This window comes from Toxotes jaculatrix, chromosome 15, assembly GCF_017976425.1.
Source record: "Toxotes jaculatrix isolate fToxJac2 chromosome 15, fToxJac2.pri, whole genome shotgun sequence".
NCBI lineage: Eukaryota > Metazoa > Chordata > Actinopteri > Toxotidae > Toxotes > Toxotes jaculatrix.
This window is the reverse complement of record NC_054408.1, coordinates 172,296-197,610: the sequence shown is the minus strand read 5'-3', so window position 1 is coordinate 197,610 and position 25,315 is coordinate 172,296. Positions and strand designations below refer to the sequence as shown.

At 49.8% G+C, this 25,315-nt stretch overlaps 1 protein-coding gene across 3 annotated transcripts in view; it reads right to left on the bottom strand.

Annotated features, from left to right (window-relative positions):
- The window catches only part of zeb2a (zinc finger E-box binding homeobox 2a), a 42,916-nt gene extending 20,660 nt beyond the window's left edge, over positions 1–22,256 (bottom strand). For 2 of the 3 annotated variants that reach the window (XM_041056677.1, XM_041056678.1), the window contains exons 1-2: positions 22,046–22,256; positions 20,924–21,062 (exon numbers count right to left, since the gene is read on the bottom strand). In XM_041056677.1, the coding sequence (XP_040912611.1) occupies positions 20,924–20,996 (73 nt within the window). In that variant the 5' untranslated portion in view covers positions 20,997–21,062; positions 22,046–22,256. Of the gene's footprint in view, positions 1–20,923; positions 21,300–22,045 lie in introns of those variants that run through there. The other variant, XM_041056676.1, reaches the window with a different exon arrangement.
- Between the last annotated feature and the right edge of the window lie 3,059 nt (positions 22,257–25,315).

The following is a 25,315-nucleotide window of genomic DNA, read 5'->3' as shown; positions in this document are numbered from 1 at the left end:
AGTATAAATGTGTTTAACAGAAGAGGAGCAGCCTGGGGTCAGGGGTCAGGGACACTCTCTGGTTTCCTCAGGAGGTCGACACCACGAGAGCTGCAGCAGTTTGGTCCTTTAAAATGTTTTGTGGCGGACAGACCGTGTGGACGTGGTGCGAAGGTGTATCTGAGACCTGAGAGTCTAACGTTAGCCCTATCAGCGGCACAGTGTGTCGGTTGAAGCCCCGCCCCTCTCACCTCTGCCTCGGCGTGGCGCCCGATTAGAGAGAAACCAGAGAAAACCCTGCTGCTGCGCTCTGATAAGACCCGACACTGATACCAGCCAACAACACACACACTCTGTCGCTGTGTGTGTGTGTGTGTGTGTGTGTGTGTGTGTGTGTGTGTGTGTGTGTGGGGGGGGGGGGGGTGTCTGAACTCAAGAAGAAGAAGAAGGTCGGAGGCGTGAACTACTCCTTTCTTTTTGTTGCAAAACAGCAGCAGCTCAGTGTGTGTGTGTGTGTGTGCGTGTGTGTGCGTGCGTGCCTGTGTGCGTGTGTGTGCGTGTGTGTGCGTGCGTGTGTGTGTGTGTGTGTGCGTGTGTGTGTGTGTGCGTGCGTGTGTGTGTGTGTGTGTGTGTGCGTGCGTGTGTGTGTGTGTGCGTGTGTGTGTGTGTGCGTGTGTGTGTGTGTGCGTGCGTGCGTGTGTGTGTGTGTGTGTGCTGCTGTTCCACACAGAACGAGTCTTATATAAATAAGTAAACTGGAGGTAAAGAAATTCCAAAATAAAAGTCTGAGCTCAGGGTCTTGTTCTACATCAAACTCCATCTCTCTGTGTGAGACGTCAATTAATCATCAGCCTCTGTGGCAGCCGGAGCGGGGGAGGAAGGGGGGGGGGGGGGGGGGGGGGAGTAGGGGGTCTGCCTCCCCCACAATAAAAATGTAGGTTGCCTTAAGAGAAGTCAGATTTCCACTGTGAATAATAGATTCAGGCGTTCACACTTCTGCTGGCGATGATGAGGCAGTTAGAGGGTTTACAGCCCCTCAGCCTCTCTGAGGGGGGGTAATCCAAAATGTCTGAATTATTCATCTTCCCAGGTGGAAGAGGAATCTTTACAAAAGGAGAAGAGGAGGAAGAGGAGAGTTATTAAATCTGTCTGATGAAAACCTCCTTCCTGAGAAAACTTTTCCCTCCGAATAATTCATGGCTGCAGGTGTTTTAACTTCCTGCTGCTTTAAGACGCATCACTGACTTTGTCTTCCTGCTCTGACGGCGGCGGCGGCACATCAGGATCAGCGTCCACACGAAGAGAAACCCCATCCTGGTCGGGAACTTTGGCTGCTGCTCCGTGACCTTCAGCTCCGAGACCGAGACGGGGACGCACCCGAGACACGGACCGTCTCTCACGTCACAATCGACCGACAGTCAGACGCTGAACGCCAGCGCTGAGCCACACTCTGTCCCGGCGTCGTGGACTGAACCACAACAAGATTCAAGTCTGACAAACGCACCTTAACGCTTAACAAGTCCTAATTAACACACACACACACACAGCTGGTGGCAGGTATTGCTTCATTCACGCTGACTGGTCTTCGGAGGTACTGTGGATCTGTTCCTGGAACAGTTTGCAGTAGTGAAACTGCTGACTGGCGCTTCAGCGTCGATCACAAGACGTCCGTCCAAACCAAAACCTGCAGCTGGACAGAGGAAGGAAAGTGCAGCTGTCATCAGTTTCTCCTCACACGTTCACACTCAGTTCACGGAAAGCAGACACACGGTTTGCCGCCTTTTTTTTTCTTTTCAGTGACCGTAAAAACCTGTGAAACTTCACACGGTTCGAATGAGGTGAACGAGGAAAGACTTCTACACTACTACACTAAAAGTAATATCACCGCCCCCTCGTGTGGACGTGTCTTCGTCCCTGCTCAGCTCCTGTCCCGTTTCATATGCCGAGTGGTTTGAGTCTGGATATTTTCAAAATAAAAGCCAGTTTTCAGTCTGTGTTTGACCCCGTCACTCAGAGACACTCCAGGTGGACTTTCTGTCCATCGGTTGATGGGTTCAGCTTCAGAATCACGGAGGACATTTTAATGAGGTCAGTCACTGTCATGGTGTTTCAGCCTGTGGGTGAGTCAGCTGGGGGGAGGGAGGGGGGACTGCTCACTGGGGGTGAAGGACAAACAGGAAGTGAGGTGTCGTTGGAGTGGGTCAGCGCTCGCGGTCACACCTTTGGTCTGGCAGATGTGTTCATCCACCATGTGACCTGGGAACAACCACCCCTTCCTGCCCCCCTGCCTCCCAGGAGGGTGATTACCCCCCCCCCCCCCCGCCTTAGCTTCCGTTTCCCACCATCCACGGCGGCGAGGCTGTCTGAGGTGACGTGAACTGACAGGCGTTCGGGCCCCGGGGCCGAGCTTTCCAGTGAAGGGGACGAGCGGCCGCGGGGACAAAAGTCAAACCGATGACTTCTGAATGGTCATTGGGTCTCTGCGCTGCGTCACTGAGAGGCTGCCGGCCAATCACAGCACAGCTGGCAGGGCTCCTGGCCAGGTGAACCACACCTGCAAACACCCGACGATGTTACTGAAACTCCCAGCGTGTGTGTGTTTCCACTGGTCTCAGACACTGAGCTCTGTCCTCTGTCCTCGGTCCCACGGACCCGCAGTCTGAGCGGGGACTGGGTGGGATCTGTCTGTCCAAGTGTCTGAGGTCTGATTGTGATGCTGCTGCTGTCCCGAACACAGCAGCATCTCCCCCGCTGACAGTAAGAGCTGAGGGGGGAGTCAGAGGGGGAAGGGAGGTGGGAGGAGGATGCCCGTACAATGAGCCCAGTGTTACCGCGATGTGGTGTCCATTGTACCTCTGAGCTGAGAGGTGTCTCCACTTCCTGCCGTCGGCTCGCAGCTTCGCAGAAAAACCACCAGTCACTTCAAAGCTGGAACCAGCTCTCAGCTCCCAGTAAACCCTGCTGGTCTCCACACAGACCTCTGGTCTACGTCCTGAGCTGAAGACCACGGGGACGTCTCAGAGACAGCAGCTTTACTGCACCGTTTTCGGTCTCTGTTTTTCCAGGCGTCCCCTCGACCCCCGGACGTTTTGAAAACGAATGAAAATAACTGTGAGATCTGAGACAGAATTTACTCATTCATTCATTCATTCATCCCTTCATTCTCTAGCATCTTTTCCTTCCTCGTGATGCGACTGTTTTACTTCAGATTCACTTTTCCACTCAGTTATTTCTTCTTGATAAACCTTGATAATCATTAAAATCCAGCTTCTGCTTTCACTCAGACTTCCAGTAAAACATGCCCCCCCCCCCCCCCCCCCCCCCCCCCGCCTCCCCCCCCCCCTACATCCACCTGACCACACGCTCATCCTTTAACATCATCCGAGCGACCGGCAGAATAAAACCCACTGGAGGAATAAACCACGGAGGGAAGTTAAATGCTCTTAGTGCAGGTCGGTGGGTAAATGAGCCTGTGGTTGTTTTAGCAGTCGGACATGAAATATGGATGTGATGCATTAGAGACCGAGGACCGAGCGCCAGCTCAGGACCGGTCACCTGTCGCTGTCAGCTGTGAAACATCATCATCATCATCATCCTCAGCTGTCCACGTGTTCGCCCACAGCTTTTCCGTTTGACGTTTTACAGAATGCGAGAATGAAACGTAACGTTGAGATTTATCAGCTCGTTAGAGAACGAAGGAGAGGACACCCTGCACACACTCTGTCTCTTCCTGACAGAACGTCCGTCTCCTCTCTGTTTCCAGGCTGTTGTGTTCAGCGTTCACATGACAACCGAGCACAGCACAGAGGAGACGCTGCAACTTCCTCAAAATCACATTTCACAACCGCATGACTTTATTACCTGATCAAAGCTAAAAACAAACACTTCTGTCTTCTCGTCTCTGACTAAACCCTGCGGAGGGGGGAGGAGGACGGGGAGGAGGACGGGGAGGACAGGGAGGAGGAGGGGGGGAGGTTCCTGGGCTTCCTTCAGCCCAGCGGGCCTCGGCCATAAACGCCGGTCCTTTTGTTCATGCACAGTCGGCAGCAGGACCACAAACAATACGAAGCCCATAATGCCCCTGTGCTGCGAGGCGGCTGTGAGAGCAGACAGGGAAGCAGAGACGCAGGCCGGGACGCGCTCGGACGTCTGCTTCATCTCTCTTTGCTCCGCTGCTTCGTCCTCTCGGTGTTCTGTGAGGTTACGCTGACCTCTGACCTCAAAAACCGAATCATTTCATCTCTGAGTGAATGTTTGTGCCAAACCTGAGATATGGGACGGATGGACGGACGGACAGATGTAAACCTGGTCCTCAGGTACTTCGGTGACCTGCTGGATCCATGAATCCAGGAATGTTCCAGATCTTCTGTGTGAACAGGACGTGGCGTTGCCTCCAGAGGCTGAATGCTCTAACCGTGTTCTCCACGCGTGGCCTCCATCTGATCGGCCTCCTCCTGCTGCTGCTCTTCTCTTTCATTTCATTCATCAGCGTTCAGATGCTTTCCTCATGAGCGACCTGCTGAGACACACACTGAGACAAGAGCCGACACCTCCGTGCCGTTTGTGGCCGTCGTCACAGAGATAACGGCGATGCGGCGCCTGCTGCCCGCGTGCTTTCGCCTTCTCTACGCTCCGGTGCGTTTACTCCAAGCTTCAACTCCTTTCAGAGGGACAGCAAGCGATGGAACTGCCCACTTCAAGTTACTGCAACTACTTATTTATTACTTCATGATTTCAATGGTTTTTCTTTAACAGCTCAGGACTCGTTGCACGTTTGATCCTCTGTCTGCGTCCAGTCAGTCCAACTGTCCCAGTGACAGCAGCTGAATCAGCTGTGATCAGCTCCTGTCTGCAGTGAACCCATGGACGGACAGACACGTCTCACTGGATCGCTGTGGACACTGAAGGACACTTAAAAACAGCAGAATTCTGAATGGAGTTCTGCAGGACGGACATCAGAGATGACGACATCCTCAGGAAGTGATGTCACACCGAATCATGCCAACACATGTTTCAGGATATGCTGTGCCAGGTGTGTGTGTGTGTGTGTGTGTCTCAGCAGCAGCAGCCTGATTAGACGCAGATGTCTCACAGATGGACTGAAAATAGAAGCTTGTCGTCGTCCATTCCTGACTCACGCTGCCACTGCTCCTGCTTTAGACTTCACACCCCAAGCACACACTCTGTGACACACACACTGTAACACACACACTGTAACACACACACTGTGACACACACACTCTGTGACACACACACTGTAACACACAGCAGCCCCTCCCTGTAGAAACCTGGAATCACAGGGTCGCTGTGGCGGAGGCTGCCTGTGTGTGAGTGTGTGTGTGTGTGTGTGTGTGTGTGTGTGTGTATGTGTGTGTGTGTGTGTGTGTGTGTGTGCGGTCAGAGGTCTGACTGACCTTATAATCAAATATCAGCCTGTCGTCATGACGACCGTCATAAAGCATTGATTAGGGGTGGGGGTGGGGGGGGGGGTGGGGGGGGGTGGGGTTGTTTGGCGGGATAAACACTTTGAAACCCGAAGCTGTCCCGCTGCAGTCAGAACGAGGGGACGTTTTTAATCCTCTCCAACCACACTCTCGCTGCTCTTCAAAATAAAAGCCCTTTTATCCAGCACCCTCTCAGCCAATTAAAGTGTTCGACTCATTTGTCGAACATCATCAGACTGCAATTTTCTCAAGGCTCCTTCCTTTTACATCCTGAGTGTGAGAGTGAGTGACGCTCAATCAGAAGAAGAAGAAGGAGAAGAGGGTTTTGTCACCTTCAACAACATGAAGAGGCTGTGAGAGCCCGTTCGCACACAAACTGACCTCTGTGCACCAAAAAACACACAATCACACAAACACTGTGAGGGAATCCTCCCGGCGAGGGGCTGGAACTCTCAACCAGCGCCGGGTGAGAAACAAATCAGAGCTGGGTTTTTAAAATTCAGGAAACTCAGAGAGAGTTTTTAGCTGTGGCGTTCCTCAGGGGTCCATCCCGGAGCCCCCTCTGTTCCTCACCGGGGTACAATCATTTAGCAGCTTCTCTTCTTTTATTCCTGAAAGTCAAAGTATTTCCACAACAAGTTGGGATTCAGTTCTGAGTTTATATGAAACCAAGCAGGAAGCGGCTCGCGCCCTCCGCCGTACCAACTCCACACAATCTGTTTACTGTAATCTGTTTACACTGTAAAAATTATAAACATGAAAAAACTCACGAGTTCAAGGATTCAAATTTAAATAAAATGTTCAATAACACTTAAAGTTTCCCCTGAAGTTCAGACTTTGATTTAAATATCTCCAAAACACGCAGATCAGAACCAGAATCAGTTTGATCAGCAGTTACACACCTTCGGCCCCCAGAGCTAACAGAGCTATCAGAGCTAACAGAGCAGAAGAAGAAGAAGAAGAAGAAGAAGTGACTTCATACTTTTTCTTCACTCCAGTCCAGAGGCAGACATTGACCTGACAGCTGAAGTTAATCTGTCACATGATGTGAAAACACACACACACACAGTACAGTTAACTGAGTCATATTTCACACTAACATCATTTTTACGAGTGTTTTTCCACTGAGACAGGAAACACACTGCTTTTACTTTGAAGGAAATCAGTAAATGTGCACGCACAACATTCTGAATGCAGGAGATTTACATGCGTGTTATTATGAGATTATTGTGGCGGAGAGCTACGACTTTCAGAACAGGGACAAAAGTATGTGGACGGCGGCTCTAACAGCCTCCCGTCGCTGAACCCGCTGCAGGGATTTACTCCCACTCAGAGACGTTACAGCATCGAACACGGACGTCCGGCTCCTGCTGAACGAGGCTGAGATCAGGTCGAAGGTCTCCCACCCCACACTGGGAAAACCATGTCCTCACGGAGCTGCGTTGTGCAGGGGGGGATGTGGACACATGTCTTTGTACGCTGGGACATTGAGCAGGCCGGGGGGAAAACGGACCCGGACAGACGGATCTGAGAAAACCGAAGTTTCGAATCTCTGCGGGTGGATTTTTACAGCGTCCTGACAGAAAGAGACGGCGCCTACAGATGGAAACACACGCTCAGATTTCTACAACACTGTCCTACACTTCAGACCGTCGCAGCTCTGTTCACGGGAAAGCTGTTTACACCAGGCAAAGACCGAAGATGTGTCCCAGACATTTTATTCAACAGAACTGTCTGGTTACATGGATGAAGCCTACGGAGCGCGCTCAGAGAAGGAAACTGTCTCTCCGACTTTCTGAAACTTTGGTGGCACCAAGTTTTCAACCGACAACAACCAAGACAAAGAATTTCAGCAGAGAAGGTAAAAGGAGGCCACGTTAGAGAAGTGGGAAGTGTGACAGAAGAAAAGGAAATAAAAGAGTGTGAGGGCATAACGGGAAGGTGTGTGTGTGTGTTTTTAAAGTGTGTGTTCTCAGAAATGGAAGAAGAAGAAGCAACAGTGTGGTGACAAGGTCGACCAAACCCCCGCGAAACAAAGTGTCAGCAGATTACAGCAAAGGGAACTCAGCCTCCAGGACGCTTCAGCTCAGTGTCGACAGAGAAAAGAGGAAACTCCCGCGCGCGACCGTTTTCACCAAGCGCGTGTTTCTTACCTGCTTTTCACACACGCAGCCGGTCGTTTCAGGTCGAGGCGAGGCACGAGGGCCGCCCCAGAAAAAGAGGAGAAGAAGAAGAAGAAGAAGAAAGCTGAGCGCAGATGAACGGAGATTTTCAGCGGAGAATAAAACAAGAGCAGGGTCATTTACTTCAAAGAGACACTTCCAGTTCTCCCACCGTCCCTTCGCCTGACTCCTGCTGCTCCCAGTGTTCGTACAGAGGGAACGTTCAACCGAAAACACACCTGTCCAACACCCCCGTCCAACGCCCCCGTCCAATTCAAAGTATTTTACCACCAGAAGAAAACATCCACAGTGCTGCAGCCCTGAGTCAGAGAGCTGTAACGCTCGCCGCAGGGCTCCCACTGCTCACACACACATCAGCCTCTAATACACAACATTTACATGATATATACTTTTGTCTGTGTCTCACACAAAAATCAGCTGTGACAGCATGAAGACGAGCTGGGCTGTGGTTGGACTTCACGGCTTCATGATGAAGGTTTTAAACAGCACGCTGCTGCTGCTTCCTCTTTCAGTCCCGTCGTTTTAAATACAGAGTTTATTCAACTTTTACTGAACAAAGATAAAAAAAAAAATCCATTTCTGTCACTGACAGATGGAGCCGGGAAAGTTCCACATTCACTGCGTGAACCAAGATTTATTTAAAAGCCTCTGATTTAAGGTTCATCATCCCGACTCCGAGTCTGTCCCCGGGGACAGGCACAGCGAGCTTTGTTTGTGTTGCTGAAATAACGACTGCTGTTGATCGACTTGAATGGGGCCTGCAGCACAGATACATCCAGGTCCTATTGAATTCTCTTCTGGTCTGCTGCACGTATACATAAGTCGGATGGTAATTATTGTCTGGTGTCGCTTGGATCAATTTGCATTTAACCCAGATTTCGGGGACCAAAGAGGATTGTGGTGCATCAAGCCACCAAGAGGCGGGACAGAAAACGAGGACAGGAAGCCGTCTTATCGGCGTCTTTATTCCCTCGTCTTCACTCCGAGATGAAATAAACATCTCTGCGGTTTTTTATTTCAGCTGCAGCTCCGTCACAGAGCCATAAATCACTGTGGTTCAGCGAACGTGCCAGACGCCCGGGACAAAGGAGGCTCCAGAGACGATGTGAAGACCCCCCCCCCCCGCCCCCCCCAAAAAAAACACACACACACACACCACCGCTACTGACACCCCAGGGCAGGCTGTATCCACTGGGTCACCTAGTTCTGCCCCAGAGGAAGGGGGCTTTCTTTTCCCAGCCTCATTAGAAGTCTGGAGGAGGGACAGGGGGCAGGGAGAGGGGGGGGAGGCCTGGTGGGACCATTAGTTTCAGGTGAACTGGTTTACACAAGAACTGGACAGACTCCCACTACTTCCAGTGCAACACTCAGCAGACTTCACAGCATCAGTGATGGAATGTAACTGAGGGACACCGCTGAAGCTTCCTGTTCCTCCGCAGGTTGTGATTGGATGTAGAAAGGTCAGCTGATACGGACCAAAGAGCCCGTCTGAGTCAGTGCGATCAACACTAACCCTAACACTTCGCCGTTAGCTTGTACTGTTAGCATGCTATCATTCAGTACAGCCTACTCTAACCCGTTAGCAAACTTTGTCACTCTGTGTGTTGTCTGTTGCGTTACCGTGGAAGCACTGAAGTTTAAAACACCTTATTCTGACTCACTGTTTTCAGCTGCACCTGAAGCAAAGACGCGTAAACATGTTTCCCTTCAAACGTCCCGTCTGACCGGATCTGGCCGTTATCAGAGCGAGGTATCGATTGACCCGTTTACGCCCGTTTTCCTGTCACATCGCCGCTGTGAAGCGATCCAGACTTTTCTGCGTTCCATCTGTGTCACGTCGATCACTCCCGCCGACGGAGAGCCGGATCGCGGACACGTCCCGACACCGGTACTGACCCACGTGGCGTGGTGTGAACACACAGCGAGCGCGGAGAGGAGAGAAGAGGAGAGGAGAGGAGGAAAGAAAGAAGCACACATACATCAATGACCTCTATTGAACGCGCTCCCTTTGAGCGAGGCACAAACAGCCAATGAGCGCACACAAAGCCGGCCTTTCAAGTTCATCTGGACTGATGTAATAAAATTGACACATGGAGTCGGCTGAATTCTGGGGCGCCTGTTACCTAAACTCTCCTTTCCAAAGCACTGTCACCTCCCCTCACTGCAAATGAATCAATTACAGAGCAGGATAATCCCGTTAGGGGGGCAGATGAATGCATACCTCCCCGTTGGCAGGTGCTGGCAGACTGAAGGGGCTTACTGGAGCAGGCGATATCAAAGCTGGGGGTTTTATCTGCCACATTAGAACCATTACGAGCCGCCGAGTGCAAGCCGCTGCGCCCGCGCTCGCTTGTCTCAGCCAGCACAATGAAATGCTATTCACATCGGCAACGTTAGGGACAAACGGCGAGGACATCAGATCAGGAGACTTCCAGAAGCTTCAGTCTCACGTGCTGTTTGATATCAGTTCAGCGTCTTTTACGTGGCTGCACCGGAAAGATTTCACACTGATTGTGGGGGAACTCTGGGATCCTCTCTTCAGTTTCAGGAAACAAAAAGTTCAAAATTTCATTTTAGTTCCAGAACTTGCTCTGGATTTTTAGAATTTTTAGTTCTGTGCCTAAAATTAAAAATCCAAATGTTCTGTGGCAGAGAACTCACTGAACAATCACAGTTCTACAACTGTTATCCCCAACGTTCCCAAAAATACCAAACACCAATTTGGACAACCTGTCCTGGACTGAATCAGAGACGTTGGCCGTCCACAGCCACGTGTTTCAGAGGTTTTTTATCTCAGGTGTGACAGTGTCAGCAGAGCGAACGCACAGAGCTTCAGCTTTTCATCTCAACTTTGTGTTTGAAATCAACTTTTCTGTCAAAATATTTTAGGCCTGGCGTCGAACTTCACCACCAGCGTCGACCGTCAGAAAGTTTCCGATGCTTGGTTCTTTAACCTCCGCTCAGCTGAGAGGCGGAGCAGCGTGATGCTCAACTTTTACTGTCAGACACGACTGTAAGTGGTTGAGGACACTGAGCAGCAGAGGGGTGAGGGTGGGGGGGCGGGCTGCGGGGGTGGGAACCAAAAAAATCCAACTCATTGTTTTGACGGCGGCGCTCCCGGGCGCACTCGGCTCCGACACATTCACGGGCTCCGATCTGTTTGGCAGCAGCGGCCGACATTCTGAAGCACCTTGTCAGATAACGCCTGCAGCGCAGCGAGGAGCGGCCCGGGGGCAAATAATGAAACCAACAATGACAGAGGGGCTGTGTGCAGCCGAGGGGGGCGGGGGGACGGGTCTCAGAGACAACAAGATGGAGGGAGAGAAAGAGAGAGTGGGAGAAAGAGTGGAGGGAAGGGGGGACAACTAAAGCCCCCACTTCAACCCACCCTAACCTCCCCCTCGCCGCTGGCCCGGCTCACCCAGACCATTGTGCACGGGGGGGGGGAGGGGGGGGTTCAGGAGACAAATGGCTGCATGTTAACCACGTTTGACAGGCTGCACAAAAGGGGACACCTCAGGTCCCATGACGCAACCTGTACCACCCCACCCACCCCCGTCACACCAGAGGACAGTCCCAGACAGGGACGGGGTCGAGTCTGGAGGACAACAGGAAGTAGAGTTCAATGCAGTTAACATTTCTGAGTAACAGTTTCAGAATAAAAGCTCCATCACAGAATGAAGACCAGGCCTTTGACTTCACAGAGATCAGTAACCTCCGTCCTTTCCTCAGGGCCTGTCGGGGGTGTGTGTGTGCGCCCGGGGGGGGGGGGGGGGGCAGCTACCATAACATCCAATTTAATTAATTTTGACAACTTTCTGACCCGAAACATCCAAACTCAAGGTTAACTGACTTTCTGTCCCAGAGCTTTCAGGTGTCACATGGTCTTCACGAGCAGACGGGGTTTCCCTCAGTTGCCATGACGATGGATCACAGTTGCAATCAGTGTGTTTTCAGTCACACTGCTCCGAGGATGATGGCGACAAACTTCTGTGGACCGGAGCAGGAGAGTGTGTGTGTGTGTGTGTGTGTGTGTGTGTGTGTGGTGGGGGGGGATTATTCTCCTCTGCTAACCTTTTCAGTGCTGCCTGCTTCTTTGATGGCTGACAGGACCCACAAAGGCACCTGCCCCATCCCCAAGTACCCCCTCTGCCCCCCCCACCCCCAGGCCACTCCTCCTCTGACCTGACTGGCATTCCTGGCCTACAGGGGGTCCTCCCCATGGCTACCTTTACACAAACCCCCTCCCGCACACACACGCACACACACACACAACTAAAGTCTGGTAATCCCACCGCAAACAAGGTTGTGCCGGCTCAGAGGCGACGCACGAGACTTCTCACAGCCGCTCGGCTAAAAGGTGGACGACAGAGGAAGCCCGTCGCCATGGGAACCAACGCAAAAAAAAAATAAAAATGCATTATGGGAGCAGAGCAACGAGAAGGTGCAGAGACGGCGGAGCTTGACGGAGCGGCGGAGTTTTCAAAGTGGTTTTAAATCACGTCAGCACATTTTCACACATCATCCATTTTTCCACGGGAAACACCGTCCGCCATCTTCAAAGCATCATGACAAGAAAAAAAAAAAAGTTGTGCACAGATGTGGTGATGCTGCAGATTTCCCTCTTTTAAAGAGACGGTGACACATCTCTGAGACGACGATGACACAGCTGTTTTCTACTCAGCCAATGAGCTCCTGCGCCTGTTCTGACGATGATCCATTTTTCATTTTTAGATTTTGCTTTGTATATTATGAATATTTCCAGCATTGTGGTACAGACACACACACACACACACACACACGCACACACACACACACACACACACACACACACACACACACAGAGCGCCGTCCCTCTTTTCCTTTATTCCCAGTTTAACAAAACTCTGCCGTCACGCCCGTTTAGCTCAATAAAAGACGGTCGACAGCCGAAACCCTCATCAACCTCCAGCTGTCAAGTGAGGACAAAAAGACGAGTTCGAAAGAAGACAGACAGAAATGCTGGAGCATGTTTGACTCCATCAGCCTCCACAAGTGACATCATTTAAGGCCCCGCCCATCCCACCTGCTCACCCCCCCAACAAACATCCAATGAGAGAGTCCTCTCATTGGAGGAGGCCTCAGTTCATCCACTGATAAACCTGTGAAAGGCTAATCGACCAAAAGAATCGGCCGACTGATGCGCCGCCCGGTGAGAACTGTAAGGACTCAACACAGACACTTTATTTTCCTCAGGTTTAAACGTGCAGAAAACTGTTGCGTTCACGACCAAGAAGTTGAACGTTCACTTGGAAAGTTTTGAAGTAAAAAACGATTAAACGAAGGTGAATTCATCGGTGCGAAAACAAAAACACGTGAAAACGTGCTTCCACGCCGCATTTAACAGGAGAAGCTTCGCTGTTCACATAAGCAAACAACTTCAGTCCCACGTCTTCAACATGGAAACTCAATTTCTGGACAATCATTTCACATTTACACAGATTTATTACAGGACTTTTCATTTTTGAAATGTTCTTAATATTTATTACTTTATTAATTGGACTGTTCTTTTTATTTAATATTTTATTTAGACATTTATTTTGTTTTTCTATTCCTGTTATTAAACTTCCTGTCACATGCTCATGGTCTTTTTCAGATGGTGAAGAATTCTTTATTGATATTTACATTATTGTTATTTATCAGTTATTGGTGTTTACAGTGACAGTGTGCTGTCTCTGATGACGTCTGATACTCGTGTGCTCACGGTCACGCTGCGGCTCGCCGCGCTCACCGAGGCGGCGGAGGTGGAGAAGTTTCCCTCAGACCGGACTCAGAGGAGCAGCTTTGACAGGAGTGTCAGCTCAGATACCTCAGACCCAGAGGTCAGTCCAGCAGGGACTCGCCCCCGAGCAAGGCGGCCGGGTCGCGCCAAGCAGCGCTCCTCGTCCTCATCGCTTTAATTGGTAGATCTGCGACCAGGAAGCAGCGTCCTCTCATCGCGGCCTGAGACCCTGCTGATCTGATCTGGCCTGAGGAGGTTTTCGCTCAGAAGACAGAGAGTCCGAGTGGCCGGGAAAAGGTGAAAGTATCTGAACTCGTCCGTGAGACACAAACTCTGACAGACAGAGAGGACGCAGAGAAAGTTACGCTGACTTACTAACTCTTCAGCTGTTTCCATTTAGCTGCAGTTTAAAACCAGATTCTTCTCTGACATCAGGAACAAACCTGGTTTCACCTGTACCTGTCAGCTGCTGCCATGAGAGGTTTGGAGTCAGCTGGGAAAACACAGCGTTCATAACAACACGCAGCAAAACAAAAGCAGAGTTTGCTCTGAACTAAAACCAGAGGAACTCGGATTTCATTGATTGTAAAGTGATTTTAAACAGACAAACGGAGGTGGGTCGGGCCCAGGGCTGTGGGACAGAGGTATGACAGGGGCGGTTGTTCGGGGGGTGGGGGCGGGGGGTGAGTCATTGGGCCGTGAGCTGGCGGTCTGGACACACAGATGTCATGACACCTTAATCCAGCCATCCGTTATTGATTGTTCCATGTGCAGTTGACCTTGCCGCAGGAGCTCGGCCAATCAAATGAACCATTTCTGTGAGGGGAGGGGCCAACGAGGACAAGTGTGACTGCACAGATTCACACTCGACCTGAACAGGTTTATTTCTCTGATCTGAGTCCTGATCCGAGTCCTGATCCTGACCTGAGTCCTGATCTGAGTCCTGATCCTGACCTGAGTCCTGATCTGAGTCCTGACCTGAGTCCTGATCTGAGTCCTGATCCTGATCCGAGTCCTGATCCTGACCTGAGTCCTGATCTGAGTCCTGATCCTGACCTGAGTCCTGATCTGAGTCCTGACCTGAGTCCTGATCTGAGTCCTGATCCTGATCCGAGTCCTGATCCTGACCTGAGTCCTGATCTGGGCTCTGGGTCAGATTTAAAAAGAATCAGTTGATATTTGACTCCAGCTGATCATTAGTGTGATTAGTGAGGTCTGATGTTGTAGAAATTAGCTGCTGACCTCCCGTGAGCTCTGAGGTTTGATCAGCTGCAGCTTTTGTGTTTTCGGCGTTCTTCTCCCCTGTTGTTGTCTCAGTCTCTCGGACAGTTTTACAACTGTCTGTCCCTTTTCTTTGTACTTTCAGTCAGACGTGTCTTTGTGGCAGAGTTTATGCAGCAGTTATGAGCAGTGGACGTCCTCCCGCTCGCCTATCGTCCCCCTGTTGTCTCTGCAGTGACGTACCTCAGCTCTGACCTTGGTGAATCTGCTCTGTTTAGGCTAACGGCGACAAAATGTCACCGGACGGCTCTGAGCTCACTCATGAAGAAAATGTGCACATGGCATGGAGGGGGGAGGGGGGGGGGGCGGGGGGACAATACACGCATGTCAGTCACCTTGAAACATCACAAACACCAGAGGAGTTTTACACAAACACCATTCCACTGCACAGATGCATCATGGGAAGCGTAGGAGACGTCTGAGGGGTTTTTGTTGTTGGCGGCACAGAGACGAGCTTTGTGTGAGCAGAAGAAGAAGAGGAAGACGAAGAAGAAGGAGAGAAGAAGAAGAGGATGGAGAGTGCAGTCCCCCGTCCCTCAGTGACAGATGTTAGAGGAGCAATAAAGCTGTGGAGGTGGAGGAGACTGACAGACAGGTTGGGGGTCGGGGGGGGGGGGGGGGGGGGGTGTTATGGCTTAATGAACAAGAGCTTAAGGAGGCGGGACTGGGGGGTCGAGGGGACACGAGGTCCTTAACAAATCTGTAGCTGTGCAGACAAACAGAAAACGGACAAGTCAACAAGTATTCAGCTCGGAGGACGGTTTCTAAAAACGATGCTGGAACCACGTAAATTACAAAACTGGAAAAAGTGAAGAATCAAAAACATTCCACGAGTTTAAGAACTAAAAAAATGAAAAGCATGTCTTTGACACCAGAGTCGGAAAAATGCTGAGACCTGGACAATTATTTTGAAATCCACACAAATTAAAAAAAAAAAAGTCCAAAACACTTTTACTTTTTCCTAAAAATGAAAAGTCCTAGAATCACTAGAATAAAAAAGAACAAGACAAAAAAAACAAATCTCAATCAGCACAAAAATGTTTGAAACACCTCGAATCAACTGAAATCCAGGAAATTCTGAAATAACCAGGTCACAGATTTAATCACCCACAGTTTTCGTTTACTTGTCCCATTTTTAAGAAATGATCCTGAAACCACCGGAGTCCAGAACATAAACCTCGGAAACAGAAATCGGAGAAACCGCTCATCCAAAGCTCCAAAAACCAAATAACTCAAAATCAAGAACTTTGAGAAAATGGAAGAATCTTCAAAACAGAAAATGTCTACAGTGATGAACGTCACTCCTTCTGTCATGTGACTGTGATGTCACTATGATGGGACCATAGATGGTGTTCTTGTTGTCAGTATGAGTGTTTTATTTTAACGGGGTGGGGTGGTGATTGGGGGGGGGTATTAACCAGACTACTTCCTGTTGTTAATATAATGTGTCTGTGGCCCGCTGCAGCTTTATCTGCTGCACCTCCCTGAACAAAGGGCCCCTTCTTCCGAAAGCGGGGCCCCGGCTCCTCCTCCACTGTCCAACCAGAGGTGTTTGGTGAAGTAAATCTGCCTAAATCCGGAGGGGCGGTGGGGTGGGGGTGGGGGGAGGGGGGTAGGAGGGGGGGGTTGGAGGTGAATAAAGATAATCTGCTTTTCTTAACAATAAAACAGCTCTGGGAGGGAGGAGAGAAATTAGGAATTCATATCACATGGTGCATTTTAAACTTGATTCCTGACCCGTTCAGAAGCAGCTGAGCTCCAACACGAAGCTGCATGACGGTACAGCAGCAGTCAGGAGTGGGGCCCCCGGGGGCCTCCAGGGGACCCCCCCTCCTGGCTGATCGTGGAGTATCACTGTGTTTACAGAGCTCACCGAAAACAGCGTGTGAACTTCAAGAAACTGAAAACGACCAGATTCAGTCAAGAAAATGAAAAAATTACTCACAAACAAAAAAAATCTCAAAAATCAAAAAAAAATGTGAAGAATCTAGAAGAAAAATGAAAAATCAGAAAACGTAGAAACCACGAGGAGCAGTGAAAATGATTTCCCTAAAAAAAAATTACAAAACTCCAGGAAATATTCTGGAAACGATTCTGAAACAGAAAAATCTGGGCTGGAAAACAATTTTTTAATTATTCAAATTATTTGCTTCAATGCTTTGTTCCACTCTTTATCCTTTTCATTCTTAATGAGGACGTTTGTGAAACAGGAAACTGTCACTTATCGTTTCTGCAGAGATGAAATTATTCCTCCGCTTCATGCAGCTGCAGAGCCGTCACTCTCTCTCTCTAAGTTTTTATTAATGTCTCTCGCTTGGCATCCAGGCATCCCTCCGTCCTGTAACTCTATCTGTCCATTAGTTTGGGGGTGGGGGCATCAGGGTGGTGGTGGGGACTATATACACTCTCTCTCTCTTTCCTTTCTTTTCCCTTTTCCTCCACTTCACCTCCTCTCTCACTTTTTTCGTTCTTTTTTTCCCGGGTTCTTTTCATCGCCGGCGAGCCGAGCGGCCCCGGCGGCGATGAGAGGGCCTGAATTGTGGTTAAGAACGAGGAGAGAGGAGCCGCTTTTCTTTGTTCTGCCCTCGGGGGGGTGTTTACTGAGAGGGGGGGGGGGGGGGGGGGGGGGGCATGGCGGAGCAGGTATGAAAGGCATTCGGGTCAGTGAGAATGACAGCAGCAGAGTACGGTGACGGTATCAGGAGACACCGAGTGCATCTGCGTTACAAGGACATGAAACCTGGTCTCACAGCGTTACAGGGACACGCCCGCTTTATGGGGACGGACGGATGTTTTTGCTCGTGGTGAAAAATATTTCGAGTCTCCGGAGAACAAATTCAACTCTGGATCCTGGTGTGAAACCTGCACCGGCCAGAAATTCCCCCCAAAACAACCTCGAACTGCAAACTGCTGAGTCATGGTCATAGTCAATGTTCACAGCTGCCAGACACGGTACAACACAACACACATGAAGACAAACACGTGGTGCGTTTGAGTTCATCACGGCAGAAAAACTTTGACCCCGAAAAACTACGAAATAATTCCTCAAACAAACTGATGAGATCATCACCTGTTTCTCACAGGAAGACAGCTGTGGGACATTGTTGTCTCTGAACGTCTTCATCACACCCGTCCTCCATCTTACACACAGACCAGACCGCAAACAAAGTCCTGACAAATATGATGTCAGAGACATAAAGCCAGACACGCGTCTCATCTGTCACCGTGCGGCGTGTCTGTCCTGGGATCACGGGATCAAAGCGCCGGCGGTTTGAACCCAGACAGCAGCTTCACAGAGCGCGAGTCAAACATGGAGGATCACGGCGCGGCCTTTAAGGCCCCAGCCGAGTCCAAATGTCTCTGGGTCGAGTCCGACTGGTCGTCCGTGTGCGTCCTGCTCGCCGTCTCATAATGTCCATATGTAAACTGATGTTTTATACACACACACACTCCCCGACCAATGAATTAGGTACCCCTGTACAGTCCAGTGTGATCCGGAGGAGCAGCTCTGAGACGGTTTATCACTGAGACTGAAACGTGTTTCTAATCGGCTGCAAATCACACCAATCTGAGACATTTAAAAAAAAACAACTCGAATCCTGCAAAGCTGAAAATCATATACGCCTGGATTTTTCACCGTCCGGAGACGAAGCCATCCCCGGTGTCCCTGGAGTCCACGATACTGCGGATCAACAATGAAGGTTTAGGACTCTGACCACGTAGTCCAGGATCCTCGGTCTGAGTACAGCTGCACTCAGTCGTCAGTCCTCTCAGCTCCAATATCTCATCAAGGCAAACTGAACAGTGTGTGTGTGTGAGCGGGCTGTGGACACGGAGACAGTAAACAGCAGCAGAGCGTCGGCCTCTGGCTGGACAATGACACGGCTGTGAGGCATGTGGCATGAATGGTACAGCAGGCGGCCTGACACCAGACACCGCCGCGGAGCTCCGACGCTCCACGGCCACCGAGGAACCTGTTCGGCTCACGTCTGAGAGAACTGAGGGAACCTGAGCATCACTTTAACCTCTGAACTCACCTGAAGGTCACTCAGTGAACTGATCCTGACCCCGGTCTCATCAGTCAGAATCATACAGAACCAAATTTACACAGTGAACATGCTTTTTTTCTTTCTTCCAGTTTTTCTGTTGAACATGAGAAATTATAAAACGCCGCTCCGCTCCGAGCTTCACGTCTCATGAACACTTCACCTCGTCTCCTTCAGCTTCCTTTAAAACCCAGAAATGTTCGTTTTATTCACGCAGGCCACAATTACAGACGAGTTTACAGTCATCCAACACACGACACCCTCTGTCATTACAGCCTCGACTCGGGCTCAGAAAAAAAACGCCGCGACAAACTGGGATTGGAAATGAAGAGGGAGGAAGCTCGGGCACAGAGACCACAGACGCAGATCCAATCCAAGGAAAAGTGTGACATGAATTTACATTTATCCAAAAATCCTCTGCAGGCTTCGCCGCACCGTCAGCTCCTGACAGTTTTAACATGAGAGGCGAACAAAAAGACCCAAACATTACACCAAACTTCATGCAGGAAATACAGAATTTAAAAAACAAACCAAAATAAAACAGCTGCAGCCTCACAGCTGGATGTGATGGACAGACCCAGAGGTGGAGGCAGCAGTTCAGTCTGCAGAGATCCAGTTACACCGGGCCCTAATCTGACCCCCCCTCCCTCCCTCACCCCCATAAACAACCCCCCAGGACACCCCCCCCCCCCCCCCCCCCCCCCCCCCCCCGCGAGGAGAAGATGGAGCCGCATCCCGTGAAGAGGAAAACCCCCGGCGACGGGAGGGAACGCCGTCACTCAACTTTTTCCATTTTTAATCGAAATTCAAGAGAAAATTCAAGAGAGTAAAAACAACTTAACCGTAATTTCAGAGACATTAAGATTTTGATTTGAGTGTTTTTAAACCATTTAACCTCACAAGAATTTTACTTTTGTAAAAACAAAAAAACCCAGCCTGTTTTCTTTCTTTTTTTTTTTTTTTGCTTTAACATTATCTTTTTTTTAACATAATCTAAAAACATGAAACACTCATCCTGTGGCTTCCAGTCCTGCTTTCAATTCCGATTCTGCCTCTTTTGTTTGCATTTAATTGACGGATTGTGCCTTTAAACCAGCCTGAGCGTTAACGGGGCCTTCAAACTTCTTTTACTGTGAAACGTTTAAAGGTGAGTCTGTGATAAAAAGCTGATAAAAAAATAATGAACTGAAACAGAAGCGGCTTCAGCGTGAACGCGGCGGAGGGACGCGGCTCCTCCGGCCGCGCTGCAAAAACAAAAACAAAAAAAACGGGAGTTTTTTAAATGGAGTTCACAACGAGAAAGAGTCTGAGCAGCAGTGGAATTAATGCGACAGCTGATAAAAAATAAATTAAATAAAATAAATCCGAATTAAAATTCACACAAATTCGCTGCTTTTGTCTCTGAAGCCATAAATTTAAAAAAAGAGGAAATTAGTAGAGTCCATGGTTTGGAGAGTTTTCCACCCTCCTCCTCCTCTTCTTCTTCTTCTTCTTCTTCTTTTTCTTTCCGTGGAAACAAACAAACAAAAATAAAAAAAAAGGACACGAGCCTAATTTAAAGAGACGCTTCTGATTAAACTTCTCCAGAAAAACTGTGTGAATCTTTTCTGAAAATGGAGCTGACGAACCCGAGGCCGTGTTTCTGATCACCGACCTGTTTCTGGTTAGGGCGCGCGGCTTCTCGGTGACAGTGTGTCAGTCAACACTCACGAGCCTCGCGGGGACAAAACCCGGAGACACAAAGTGACAAAAAAAAAAAAAAGTGTGAGGAGCCTCCGGGTCCCGGAGTCCAGAGACCCGCGGACTCCCGCAGGTTTCACGCTTCACTCTTTATATTTAGACATGACAGCGCGTGAGCGAGCCGCGCGGATCCACAGGTTCTCACGCGGAGCTGAGCCTCGGATATAACGGTTTTTCCTGCCTCGAGTCTCAGCTCAGACCTGCTCCACCCGGCGGGTCCCGGCGGGTCCCGGCGGGTCCCGGCCCCGCTCCATCACACACCGACCGCCGGCAGGCTCCACACAGACACCCCCACCCTCACAAAACCTCCACACGGCTCCCTCAGAAAACTTTTCGTGTCTTTTGTCGCGCGTCCCGGGGACATGCAGGCAGACAGGGACCTCCCGGCCCTGCCCGGGCGGGCGGTCGGACGGACGGGCGGGGACACCGCGGTGCGGTGGAGTTTGCGGGACTTTGTGTGTGTCCGTGTTCGTGTGTGTGCTCGCTTACCGTTCTTCCTCCGGGGGTTGGCCTGTTTTCGCCTCTTGCAGCGGGGACCCTCCGCCATGATCTCCTGCTTCATTGATAAGTCAGTCCAGTCCGCATGGGCTCCTCGATCCGGCTCCGCTCCGCTGCTCCTCCCCGCTCCCTGACAACCAGCACACACAAAGTAAATCCCAGAACCGGAGCCTCTGTCCGGACCCGACTCTCCTCAGCACTTTGGGGAAAGTTATCAAGGTTAAAATCCGATTTGATAAAAGTGTCCGAAGTTTCTTTTTTTGGTTTGTTTTTTTTAGTTTGTTTGTTTTGTTGGAGAGCGTGCACCGAGCGCACCCACCGCCCCGCGTCCCCGTCCGCCTGATCTCTGATGTGAGGAGCGTCTCTGCTGGTCTGACAGAGGAGGAGGAGGAGGAGGAGGGCGGACACACACTGCACACACACACACACACACACACACACACACACACACACACGCAGCCTTCACAGCGCTGCTCCTCCACCTCCAACACTCTGTGACACTAAACCATCAACTTGTTGATTTTTCTGCTCGGGTCACTTCTGACGGACGCACGCGCTCCCTCTCTCTGCGTCTTTTCTGCGCGTAAAAAATGTCGCAAAGTTCAGCTGAGCGGCGTCTCCGCTCTCCGATCACTTATCAATACATTTATCGGGAACATATCGGAGAGCCAGAGCCCGGGATGCGCGGGGAGATGGCGGTTATATAAGCTGTGCTGGAAATTCAGGCCTGCAGTTGTGTAACCGCGCGCGGTCAATAAACCCCGAGACTGAACCGAGTGTGGCGCGGCCCCTGTGATCGCTTATGTCTCGTGCACCTGGTGAGTGGCGCAGCGTGAGTGTACACCCCGAGCGGGGAGAGGCAGCAGCAGGACGCGAGGACAGACCACCTCCTTCCCGGCCTGCCCGCCTGCCTCTCTCCGCCCGCTGGACGCTTCCCTTCCCGTCGCTCTCTCCATCCATGCAACACCTGGAGCGACAGCGAGAGAGCGGGAGCGCGCGCCTCAGCGCTCTCCTCTCACCTGGCCGCGCAGGTAGAGCAGCGCAGGTGAATGGCGCGCTTTGATTGGCTCCTGAAAGAAAACGAGCAGAAAGAGAGAAGCAGAGGATACCTACCGGAGAGAGTCCGTGTTTCCTCGCGCTGAAGGACAGAAGCAGCGAGGAAGAGAGAAAAAAAAGTGCGGCTGCAGCGCGTGCACCCCCTCCCAAAAAAACATAAAACAGTCTGGACCGGGTCCCGGTGAGTCCCGGTGCTGGAGCGGCGCCGCAGCCGGGAGGGCAGGTCGGGACTGATCCGGTGACAGAGCGGTCTGTGTGACGCCTCCCGCCGGAGCCTGTCACCGTTTTTCCCCTTGCAACATAAACAGGCGCGAGACCTTCTAGCACCACGCGCCACCTATCTTCACGCGGAGGGATAATTGAGGAGTGTTTTCCCGCCTCCTCCTCCTCCTCCTTGTCCTCGTGCACACCATCACCCCCTTTGATCCGGATCGCTCTTTGTCTCTGACGAACCGGAGGGTTTCGGTTTTAATCAGCAGCTCGCGCCGGTTCGCAGCCTCCACGCGGCCTCTCGAGCCGCACAGGCCGTAAACAAACGGCAGGGCCGGAACACCTGAGCGGCTCACACAGGTAGATGAGGCTACCTGAGCAGGTGAAGCCTCTGAACAGCTGCACGTGCTCTGGGTTTTTTTTCCTCTCCGCACAGAGAAGAGGGAATCAGGAGCATGCGCAGACGGCTCGAGATGAATCGGATTGTTGGTGTGAACAGGTGTAACAGACACCTGGGACACGTCACAATCCGACTGATGGTCACTTTGATTGACAGGTGAAACGACCTCAGGTCATCTTGTAAATAACACGAAATATTTAGTTTCATTAAAAAATAAAAGAATATTTTACAAAATATTTTTTTAAAAATCTATTTGATAAAAACATTTTAGAAAAAGCTCTTTATTAAAATAAACAAAACGAGTCACACAATGAATAAAACAATGAAAAAGAGAAAAATAAAATGTAAATGCAGACAAAATTAATTTTTACAAAACAGATATTTATTTTAAAATAATGTCAATGAAATAAATTTATTAGAAATACAACAGATCAGTTTTTAAATGACTTAATGTTAAAAAGATTTTGAAAATTAATGTCGTTCATTTGAATGCACAAATAAATAAATCTGGAAAAATAACATTTGACAGATTAAATGACTTCAACATTTTAATAAAGTTTATTTTTATTCAAAAGTAAAAAATAAAAAATTAACAAAAACACAAGTTTAACAACAGTAAATAAAAAGAAATAAATATAAATAAATGTCTCACAGCTGCTCTGACAACTCAGCTGCTGTCACGTGACCACAGGTGGGCGTACCTGCAGGGAGATTACTACACCTGACAGAAGTCAGCTGTGTGGAGCTGCAACTTCTTCTTCGTCTTTTTTGTCCAAGTGAGGAAACAGAATATTTTCACATTCACATAATCTGGTTTAAATTCACGTTTATTGTTAAGCTGAAGATGAATCATCACTCAGGAGCCAATAAAACCAGTGGCATGGTCAAAGTTGTCATATTTACATTTAAGGTGCATTGACTGGTTCACATCAACTCATGAACTGTGTAAGAAGACATTCCACCTTAAAAGCAGCCAGCAGCTGATGATGATTTCCTTTATTCATCCTTCACTCTGCCGACGTTTCCTCGGCCCGTTGGACGAGTCTGACCTCTGACCTCCACCTTAGTCAGTGGAATCAATGAAAACACAAACTGCTGAGCTGCTTAAAGCTTCGTTAGCTCCAGGCTCCGATGCTGCTTCAGCTCGTCTGTCAGAATAAAAGTCCGTCCGCAGTTTCAGGCCTCGCAACGTGTTTATTTCTCATTTCAGGTGAGAACATGTTTCCTGTCAGGTCTCAGATCAGTGTGAGCGCCTGTTCACCTCAGAGCCAAAGAAAAGAGGAAGCGAGAACCAACGAGTCAGAAACCTGCTAAAGGTTTGTCATCCCCTCATCATGTGGCCACGGCGCCCAGTAACACACACACACACACACACACAGTGTGTTGTTGCCTCAGCTGTGTTACAACACCAAGTCGAGTGATGAGAAACAAACAGAGACACTAAAAGGTGACGGATGAAGTTCAGGAAATGCAGACAGAAAGCTGCTGAGTCACCAGTCAGCACCATGACGCAGCAATAATGACACATCACACATCATGACTTTACATATAAAATCACATAAAAATGGTAAATGTGAAATAAAATTTAAAAGAAAAGCAAGTAAATAGACACAATAGTAAATAGTAAACACACACACACACACACACACACACACACACACACACCCACACACACACACACAGCCCCGCCCCCCACAGGGATCTGATCCTGATCCAGTCTACATAAACTGTAATCTGTGTAATACTGCTCTGTGTTACACAGGGGGGCAACTAATCCTGCTGCTGGGGCGGGGGGGGGGGGGGGGCAGACTGTGGAAATGACTCAGAGTGGGGGGGGGGGGTGATAGGCAGTTGTTACAACTTTGTATACTGAAGGTGTGACAACCTGCAGAGAAACAGATGAGGTGACCTTTGACCTTTGACCCTTCCTTTAGCTCTGAGGTGACAGTCCACAGGCTCTGACAATTGTTATATATATATAAAGCTCTATGATTTCCTGTGTCAGTGAAACAAACTGACATTAGCATGTGCTAATGTGGCTAATAACACAGCGAAAGCAGCAGCTGTTCGTCCTCAGCAGGAAGCGATGCTGCTGCGTTGGGATGATGGAAGTGATGACACACTGATCTCAGGTCTGAATCAGAACCGGAGAGTCTCTGTTAAATGATTAGTTCGACTTTGATGGTCCCACGCTGGAAAATGAACACGGGCTGCGTCAGCGTCGGTTTTCTGTTCCTGTGTTTGAGTTTCACTGGCAGAGTCGGCCTCCTGATCACCAGTCCGTTTGGCTGCTGCACACGATTCCACAGCTAAGAGAACAGTCAGCATCCAGGTCCAGTTAGCTCAAGTTAGCATCTAGCTTCTCACTCCTATTCTTTGTGCTAAGCTAGGCTAACAGTTTCCCCCTGCTTCTATTCTTTGTGCTAAGCTAGGCTAACAGTTCCCCCACTTCTGTTCTTTGTGCTAAGCTAGGCTAACAGTTTCAAATGAAATGGAGAGCAGGAACTTTCATTTATCCTGTGTGAATATAACAGCTGTTCAAACAGCTGAGGTAATAAAACACTGGAACATTAGACGTGTGATTCACCTGAATCTACATGTTATGATATTATATGACTTTAATATGTTCTAATCTTTGTTTCCATAGCTGCACATGACAGAGGTGTGGTCCCAGATCAGCTCCTGCCTGTTGTATGGACCGCGCAGTGCTGCTGCTA